General features: G+C 35.9%; 1 protein-coding gene across 1 annotated transcript in view; it reads left to right on the top strand.

Annotated features, from left to right (window-relative positions):
* The first annotated feature begins 324 nt into the window (after positions 1 to 324).
* LOC115209485 (homeobox protein Nkx-2.3-like) overlaps positions 325 to 10,607 on the top strand; it is an 11,410-nt gene continuing 1,127 nt past the window's right edge. The window contains exons 1-2 of the mRNA XM_029777909.2: positions 325 to 436; positions 10,602 to 10,607. The exon at positions 10,602 to 10,607 is cut by the window's right edge and continues 1,127 nt beyond it. Of these exons, the coding sequence (XP_029633769.1) occupies positions 325 to 436; positions 10,602 to 10,607 (118 nt within the window). The remainder of the gene's footprint in view (positions 437 to 10,601) is intronic.

The following is a 10,607-nucleotide window of genomic DNA, read 5'->3' as shown; positions in this document are numbered from 1 at the left end:
GCTAGTCTCTGACTCCACCACCCACTGCAGTTTATGCTCATACCTCTCTCTAGCCCCCACTTTTCACAGTTTCCTATGCAGCACTTTCGCTACCTGATCATTTCGCCATGACTTTAGTGGTTTCCGGCAAATCTAGAGTATTATTATTATTGTTGTTGTTATTGCTGCTGCTGTTGTTGTCGTCGTCGTCGTCATCATCATCATCATCATCATCATATCATTATTATTATTGCTATTGTAATAATAATAATTATTATTGAGAGAGCGGTACACGCCATCAAAATGACACTGGGTTGCAAATACACGAAGCCTAATATACCGATCATGACTACCCGAATGATAACGGTACACCAGACACATGCATCACAACCACATCTACGTGACACGGTGACCTCATATCGAGATAAACGGTGCATGACCTTGCAGATGGGGCCCAGTCAGAATTTTCTTGAGGTCGAGGAGCCCAACCCACTCAGAAGGTCTCCGAACAAGGGTTGTTTAAGGTTGATGGACGAAACACCCAAGTTTCCAGGCTGAATTGTCCAAACCCCAAATAATTCCTCTCAACACAAGGCTATGATGTCTCCCCACTACTCCTGCTCATGATCAGAGATGCACATATCGTCAGCCACTAAGTCACCTGCTCGCCAGGTTATGGTCAAACAACTGAAAACCTAATCTGTGGCATTGAACAGAATATTTGCTGTATCCCATTCTTTACACCAAGACAAAACATATACATGTTAAAACTTCCAATCATTTCAGATCAGAAGCCTTAAGAGCCACTGCCTGGTATTGCATCAGGGCAATTGTAGTTTTCTAATTAAGTGCTTTTTTAAGCCAAGCGTAGCTTTGTATCTAGGATACTTGCAACATTTCTTTCGTTTGTATTTTTCTGCTGTACTGAGTCTTCAGTGGTGTGCTGAGTCTAACAATAGCTGCATGTTGTGTGAGATCTGCGATTTGGTGACGTATTTATCTGTATCGTTTATATCATTCCTAAAGCACTTATAAGTGTTGAGTCTATTTTCAACCCTCACTTTCACATTATCGCTATTTCTTGATATTATGTTTGCATAAGTCCTCTACATGTGTTAGAGATATTATATCATCCGGTAGAATCGACACATTAGTCATAAAATATTTCTTTTAGCGGCGGAGATTTACTTTAATTTACTTGTCTGTAAAAATTGTCGTGTTCAAGAATACAGTCATTTTGTCATTCTATGAAACCGTGTCTGGGGAGTGCTTCTTCAAATATATTCCGGCAAGTGGTGAAAAGTCTAGTTCTCCATACTTGAATGTACTTGTTTTCGTATATATCTCTATATAAATAAAACTGAGAATGTGTGTCTGTCTGTCTGTCTGTGTGTTTCCCTAAAACTTGAGAACTACACCACCAATTTCATTCAAATTTTACACATGCCTTACTTAGGTTCCATGTAGTTTCATGGGCAAAAAGATGTTCAACTTCTTGCCTAGAGCGAGCCCATAGCAATATCATATCTTCTCCACTATTTCAGTATTACGTGTTAAAAGTGAAACAAAAACATTTCTCTATTTTATGTCAGATGCTTTCACTTTAACAATAAAAATAATAATAACAATTGAATTATATGTAGTAAGTAATAATTAAAATCAAACTAAAGAATAATATAATCGTAACATAACAAAAGTAAAAATAGCAATTGGTATAAAATTGCATCAATGACTTGAGCTTGAATAAGTGGTTTCACACGAATGGGAATAAATTGAAAATAAAATTAGCGTGCAGAAATGGAATGGTCCAGATGGACTATTATACATAAAGGACTATAGGTTCAACTGCGTACTGTTGTTATTATTATTACTGTTTAACTATTGTTATCACGTTTGTTGGTTCCTCGTAAGGGAAACGTTGTTGTGTTGCATTTGTTGAATAATTGTAAACTGTAACCCTTCCCCTTTGGGAGAAGGAGCTTTGGTTATTGTTTAAAAATTGAATTGTATCCCTGTTTGGGGAAATTGACAATATTTTCACCGTTTACACGGAAGCATTTTTGTTAGAATGCCTTCGATAGAAGAAAGTCCAAAAATGAATTTCGCTGCAGCCGTCGGCGGGCGCGAACTCATTAAAATTAAAATGGAAGAAATACAAACCTATTTCGGATTGATTACCGACAAAGACGGTGAATCTAGGATAACACCAACAAACGAAATAAAAAATTAAATTAAAGAAAAGATTATTGTCTATAAAGTATACAATGTAGAGAAAAAAAAAGATTTGAACACCTGGGGGAAAGCACCATCGAAAAGTGTCTTGGTGCGACTATGAAAGATAGTCGCGGCAAATTCGCCACAATAGAAGCAAGGTTCGAGTCAACGGAGCGTGCAAGGGAGTACTCGACTCGAACTTTGCAAAGTGGAAATATTTTATTTTCACCTTTATATCTGGGATGTAGGACGACCCGGATAAAAATTAAAAATGTCCCCTCAGAAGTAAAGGTAGGCCACACTTCTATACAAGAGGGAGGAAAGATACAATTGATCGAAATTGCAAGAGACGGGCCTATAATTCCAGTCTGTTATATATTTTGAGTATTGTTATCACTAGCGATATCAAGATATAACTTTGTATTTTGTATTTTATGTGTAGATGTATATATATACATGTACATGTAATATGTACACATATATATATACATATATACATATATACATGCACTAGTACTATGACCCGGCAACGTCGGATCATAATACTAGTATATATATATATATATATATATATATAATATATATATATATATATATATATATAAGAAAATAGTAAAGTGTGAAAAAACGACAGAAGGCTTAAATGTTAAAAAATATATATATTTGTGTCAAAATGTCTGGAGAATATTGGAAAAATTTTTTTCCTTTCCTTAAAATGACATAATTTTAAAATTTTTAAAGAAATTACCGGTTTCGCGTGTAGCTTTTCAAATTTCTTGTGACGTTATGTTTATATTGCATGGAGTTATCGTTGTATTTATTTTCAGGAGATTTCTAAATAAGGGGAGGTAGTGAGTGATTTCTTCCGGTGTAAGGGAGATAATCGCTTAAAATTTTTTTTCCCCTTTTCCCTTGTTCATTTCTCTGTGTCAGTATGTTCGGATGGTTTTTCCCTTTCCCTTGTTAATTTCTCTGTGTAGGTATGTTCGGATGGTTGAGTCTGGGTTTGTACTTTTCAATGAAGAATGTTTCCTTGTTCAGTCTCATTTGTGTTGATGATCCGAAAGCACATTGGTAAAATGGGAAGATTAAAAATTGTGGCAGTAGTTGCTTTGCGCATTTCTCAATGTGCTCACTAAAAGGTATCATTCTATATTCTGGGAATGCAATCTGTTGTCGATGCAGTGTGCATCTACGCCTGAGTGATAGTCCCGTGGAACCCACGTAGTCTTGGTGGCAGCCCGAGCATTTAATGACATAAATTATGTTTTCAGAGGCACAAGTAAAGTTAGATTTGATCTTGAATTTCTGTCCCTCTTTAAAGAAGAATTCTGATCCTTCCAATAGGTTAGGACATGTTGCACAGTTCGATCTACCACATTTTTTTACTTTTGCGTCCGTAATTTTAGAAGACAATTTTGCCTTTGTGAGAATCTTTTTAAGTGATTTAGGCTGTTTGTAGCTTTTAATGATTTGGTGTATGTTTAGAATTTCCTTTAATTTTGGGTTTTTATGAAGTATTGGTAAATTCTGGGTGATGATGGTGAAGGCTTCTTTGTTTCTGGGGTTGTATGTAGATATGTAAGGTAGTATTTTCGGGGAAGGTGTGTTGTTGTGTTGAACTTTTCTTAAAGTTTCTATGTTGATTTCTGTTGCACGTCTGATCCCATCCTCTATGAGTTGAGCTGGGTAATGTCTGTCAATTAGGGTGTTTTTGAGTTCTTGCAGTCTAAAGTTCCTGGTATTTTGTTCTGACACTATTGTGCATATCCTTCTTGCAAGGTTGAAGGGGATGTTTGTTTTAGTGTGTCTTGGGTGGCATGAATTAAAAAGAAGGTATTGTTTGGCGTCTGTGGCTTTGTAAAAAATGTCTGTTTCTATTTTAAGGTTAATTTTTTTAATTAGTATATCCAAGAACGGGAGCTCCTTTTGGTTGTATTCCATTGTGAACTGTATATTTGGGTTTATGCTGTTCAATAGGTTTTTAAATTTTTGGAGTTTATCTATGTTTTCATTCCAGAGAATGAAACAATCGTCTAGGAATCGTTTCCAATTCTCTTTTATGTATTGAGAGAGGGAGTTTCCAAAGATTGATAGAGATTCCTGGTAAATGATTATTTCCATGTATCCCATTGTTAAGTTCGGAATGACTGGTGCTGCCCTTGTACCCATAGCAATTCCGGATTTTTGACGGTAAAATGTATTGTCAAACATGAAGTGGTTATTGTGTAGGATGAATTCAATTGATTTAGTAATGAATTCCTTACTGATCCTTTTTGGTATTTCTTAAGCCTTCTGTCGTTTTTTCACACTTTACTATTTTCTTATATATTCACCCACGTGCTTTACCAAACAAACTTTCTTATATATATATATATATATAATATATATATATATATATATATATATATATATATATATATCAATACTAATCAGAAACAGTATGATTATGTGCCTACAGCCTCAAATTCTTGCATTCTGCTTTTATTATATATTTGTAGGTTTTGCTTGGATAGATTCGGTTTTATGCCGCAATAAAAATGCTGTCCATCTCAGTTTTTAGCTCTCAGTTTATCAGCCATTGTTGCTATTTTTCTTTATCTACTTACACCATGGTTAGGCCTGTCAGATATTGGCTAAATATGGATATTCTTTTGTTATTCCCCTTTAAATTTAGTTCTTGTTTTCTGTTCAGATGGTTTCTGCTGTTGTGTTTCCATTCCTGTCAAAGCTGTCTAAGATCGTATCCTCTATTTTATATTACGATGGATTTTTTAAGACATCCTAAAATAAATAACTTTTAATAATTTTCTCGTTGAAAAAGATCGTCCTGTATTCGTGTTGAATATATTTATTCAGGGTTGGTGTTTGGGATATTGTAAATACAGTCATTGTTTTTCTTCTTATCTAGCTTTGGAAATTCATTTAGAGTCTAGTTGAGAACAATATAAATAAAATTTAATAACGAAACAAATACAATAGTGATGCCTTTAATTTTACTTCTACTTCTATTGTAAGAATTAACCTAATATATCTTATTCCTTCATAACCTTTCCCTTCGTTTGTGTACGTATGCAAATATAAGTATTTCTGAGTCTGTGTTGGATCTAATTCTCTTAATCTTGTATGCGTTTTTATTAATTTTCTATTTTAATGTTGCATTGACGTATTATTTTTCTCGAATATACTACTGAATTTATATACTCTAATAGTAGTACCAGTTGCTTGTCATCTTTCGTGTACAGATTGAGGTCACCCATATACTACAGATCTTTAGCTCCTTCTCTTAGCATTTGCATTTGAGTTCAGTCTAGATTATCATACTGGTTAAAGTGTTCATGCAATTCGTAGAAGGTGTGAAAAAAAAAGGAATCTCTTATTTCTCTTCTAAATATTTTACTTTCTTTATAATCCTTGCTTTTGTCTGTATCTGTAAAATTCTTTTTATTATTTATTCATAATTTGTTCTGAGTATCTGTTTGTTTTTCATGCAATCTTACTTGAGGATGAAGTTTCCAGAATCTACAGAGACAGTAATAAAATCTCTCTGAAAGCTCTATCTCAACCAAACTCACACCCTTCTTTATCAAATACTGTTTTCGGTGAGAGTCGGGTTGGTCAGTAATTCATATTTACAAACATGCAGCATGATCCTTTGCTGCATTCCTTCTGTGTTTCTGTAAATAATTTTCCAAGTATGCGTTTATTCTTTGTAATAACTGTTTGTTCACTGCAAGCATGCAAGTTACGAGTGTGTAGGTTTTAGTATCTATTTTTAGTCTAAAGATTGTGTCTGACGTTAGTACAAGGCCAATAGATTTGAGGGGAGAGGGAAATCGATTAAATCGGTCCCGGTACTCAAGTGGAACTTATTTTATTGATACCGAAAACATGAAAAGTCGACCTCCGTGGCATTTGAACTCAGAACATAAAGGACCGGAGGAAATGCTGCTCCGTAATTTGTCCGACGCACTAATAAATCCGCCAGCTCACCGACTTTTGCTTAGTCTTAAAGTTGAGATAGTCTTATTCTAGGTATGACATTCTGATGTTCTTTTTTCCTTGTACTACTTGAATATATCAACTAGAAATCTGGAACATTATCATTTTTTATGCTTGTTTTTGTAGCATCTGTTACATACTGTATTGCTATTGCTTCCCCCATTTGGTCAGATGCTGCATTTGTTATTTAGCAGAATATTGGCTGCAGTAATTCTTCTCTTCTCAAACACTCCCTTAGAATCCTTCAACTCTTACTGCTGGAACTTTGTATTCATTTCTATTATATTTTTACGTAGTTCTCCATAAATTCGTTTGGTTTTGATTAGAACTGTTTATTTTGTTCAAAGAATCGTTGTCGTGTTTCATAACGACTGATGTTTTGAGATTGAGCGAGGTTCTCTTGTTTTACACGTTCTTTGATTTCTGGTACTTCTTTTTAATGTCGCATTTAAATAGTATTTGTTTGTATTTCTTATATACATTTACGTCGATCGCATTAACAAGTACGAGATCATTAATTTATTTTTTATCGTTCTCTTTGCTTATATGCCATATTGTTTTCTTGGTTGTAAGCTTAACCTAGTGCTTAAAGCATTGGAATAACAATCATGTTTTTCAGCAAGTAATTTTGTTTCGCGGTGTTGCCGTTTACTCCACTGAAAATGTGTACGAGCCTAACGCTGAAGTAGTGTTTCTTATTCAATCTGTCACATCTGCAATGCTCTACTGGGTCTACATAGGCACCTAAAACAATTAGTGAAAAGCATTGTGCAAGCTACCATCTCACACTCGCTTATGAATGACGGCCAAATATATCATGAAAATTCTCAGCCTTATTTTGTTGGGTATGATGGAAAAGATCGGCTGTACACAATCAGCAGACTAAGGTGACACTTGCTTACTGATCTTGCTTCAAGAACCCTGTGGGGTACTCTTGCCATTCCAAGCAATGATTTTCAATCTTTATATTATTATTATTATTATTATTATTATTATTATTATTATTATTATTATTATTATTATTATTATTATATTATTATTATCGCTGTTATCTTTTTTTCTTCTTCTTTCAAATTTGCTTCCATTTCTTGCCGAGTGGTCTTCCCGACTCCTAGGGCAAAGAAACTCATAGTATACATTGGTAGGCCATTAAACTAAACTCACTAGTTCGTTCATTGTTTTTTTTAAGTTAAATTAGAATACATGGGTAGTAATAGTTCTCACATCGACAATGCTCTTCTCAATACGTGTGATGTACCAGTTAAGACAGTCTTTTGCACTTCTTGCAGGGATGGTAAGCCAGAGATCATTCTCATATCATTTTCGGTTCCCTTCTTGATCATTCCTAGTACTCCTACGATTACTGGTATTGTAACCGCCTTGAGATGCCACATTTTCTCAATTTCAATGAGCAGGTCTTTATATTTTCTGAGCTTGTCAAACTCTTTCGCCGAGATATTATGATCACAGGGGATGCTCATGTCGATCAATAAGCAAACTTTATTGTTTTGGTCTTTCACAACAATATCCGGTTTATTGGCTTTGATGGTTCGGTCTGTATGTACTGGAAAGTCCCACAGAATCGTTACATTTTCTCCTTCAGTTACAGCTTCAGGGTAGTGATTATACCACTTGTCGGCAGTTTTGATATTGTAATGCTGACTTATTAGCCAGTGGAGATATTGGCCAACTCTGTCATGTCTTAATTTATACTCCACTGGTGCTAAGACTTTACATCCAGAGATTAGGTGGTCCACTGTTTCAATCATGTCGTTGCAGAATCGGCATTTTGGGTCTGCTCCATTTTTCATCACATTGGCCTGGTAGTTCCGGGTTAATAGGCTTTGATCTTGAGCAGCCAGGATGAAACCTTCGCTCTCTGCTTTTAGCACTGAGCTCCGTAGCCACTGATGGGTTTGCTTCTGGTCAACATCAGCTTGTTTGCTACGGGCCACATATTTACCGTGCAGAGGTTTCTCCTCCCACCTATCAGCCAATTGCTCATGCGCTTTTTTCGTTACCATTATTTTCACCTTCTTTGCAACAATAGTTGCCATTCTTCCCTCGGGTTGTTCAGTTTGGGTATTCTGCACGAGATCAATAGCAAATTTTTTGCTTTCCTTTATGATAGAATGAAGCTTCTTTCGTCTCTCGTGATTTTCCACGAGCTTTAGCATCCAGTCATTCGTTATTTCAAGATATTTGGCCAGTCCAATTGTGGTTGTTTTGTAAGCTAGTTCAAATTGGATCAGGCCTCGACCTCCTTGGACTCTGGGGAGGTAAAGGCGATCTACGTCTGCCTTTGGGTGGTGCATCCTATTACAACTCAGCAGCTTGCGTATTTTCCTATCTATATTCTTTACTTCCCTCATATTCCAGTTCAACACATTGTAGCTATAAGTAACAACTGGAACTGCTAAGGAATTTATAGCTAACACCTTGTTACGTGCATTTAGTTTAGATTTCAGGACTGCACGAACTCTCCTATAACATTCCTTCCTGATCTTCTCTTTCATGCTTGCATGCTGAATACCAGAGCCTTCATTTATCACTAAATATTTGTATGTTTGTCCACGATTTCTGGACGGTGAGCGTGTGTGGGCTCCGTTTGTGAGACTTGTTTTTCCGCAGCTCGTCTCCTTAACGGAGCTGCAGTCCTGAGTGACGAAAAGACCAAGACTGGGCGCCTGGCACCTAGAATGTCGTCAGGCGTTCACAGCCTTCTACTCATCGGATAATGGAATCGGTGGATGTTCCACTTTAGAAATTTATAGAGGATTAGTGGCAGGAAAGTGCGACAACGTTCGCAGGGAGACTCTGGGTGCCGACGAGAACGAACTGGCTAGTCTGTTCTGGAGGACTTTCCGATCGAGAACTATCATGGATAATTTTCAGACGTCCTTGGCCTGATAGTGTTACCGGTTCAAGATAAACTCTACAGGTACGGATATGCTGTCAGACGGGCTTATCCGAGGTGCGCATAGAGTGACGAAACCGTCCTGCACGGTCTCGTTCAGTGTCCGGGCATTGCTGACTTGTGGGGATATGTCGAACAGCTACTGTCACGTGTGGGACGGATCCGTCTGTCGGCCGAGTCTGTAGTGTTGATCGCACCGCTGCCCTCCTTCAATTGGGCCGGCAAGGCAGTTTTCCTTTGCCTAGTGGCTGTGGGGAAAGAGGTTGTTTGGTGGACAAAGTTGAAAAGCATGAGGACAGATACATTCCTCTTTGGTAGAGCTCTTATTGACTTCTTCAAGTTTCACTTGAAAAGGAAATTGAGAGTGGAGAGGGAGGTGCTGTCCTCAGTGAGTTTATTGAAAGGTGGGTGAAAGTTGCGAAAATGGCAAGAGTAGATGTTACCTCACTAAGTCTAGACCTGTGAGTCGGAGAAAGGGAATTGGAGAAAGTACTTGCTCTTGGGATTTCAGGGAAATCTCGGACAGTGGGTTTCTTCGATTATCCCTAGAGGCCTTCCTGTATCAGGAGGGCCACATCTCTACCACCCTCGCCGCTACATTTTTTTTAACGTTTGTATGCTATACGTATGCCCCTTCTTTCTCAGTGTATACCGTGTATACTTTCTTACCTTTTTTATCATTTCATTATATGTAAAACCCCATACTTTATATCTGTCTTTGTATTGTGCCCCTCATCGTTCACCCTTGTGGCAAATAAACGAAATCATCATCATCATCATCATCATCATTATTATATTATTATTATTATTATTATTATTATTATTATTATTATTATCATTATTATTATTATTATTATTATTACTATTATTATCATTATTATTATTATTATTATTATTATTATCATTATTATTATTATTATTATTATTATTATTATTATTATTATTATCATTATTATTATTATTATGACTTTGCTTTAATTCACACAACTGCACCCAAGTCTCAACCCGCGACTATAAGAGACAAAATTGTGCATCTAAAGATGCACACTCACAAAAAAACACACATTTGTTTTTATATTCGCTCTCTCTCCCCTCTCTCCCTCTCTCTCTCTTTCTCTCTCTCGACAGGTGTTTTGGTGTTTTACGTGTATATTTTCATATTATATGTGTGCGTATATATATATATATATATAATATATATATATATATTGTAGAAGCGCGTAGACTCGAAACGTAAAAGACTTTTTCTATTCCTGAGCGTTATACTAATACGTATGTTTGTTTTGTACACCACCTGTCTTCATCTTTTGTTTTTTTTCGTAAACTCTCCCTATATATATATATATATATATATATATATATATATATATATATATATATATATATATATATATATATGTATGTATATGTATGTATGTATGTATGTATGTATGTATGTATGTATGTATGTATGTATGTATGTAACTGTTCCATTTTTTTTCTTTTGTAGGTTTGG

This window comes from Octopus sinensis, linkage group LG3 (genome assembly GCF_006345805.1).
Source record: "Octopus sinensis linkage group LG3, ASM634580v1, whole genome shotgun sequence".
NCBI classification, from domain to species: Eukaryota; Metazoa; Mollusca; class Cephalopoda; order Octopoda; family Octopodidae; genus Octopus; species Octopus sinensis.
This window is presented reverse-complemented; position numbering and strand designations above follow the sequence as displayed.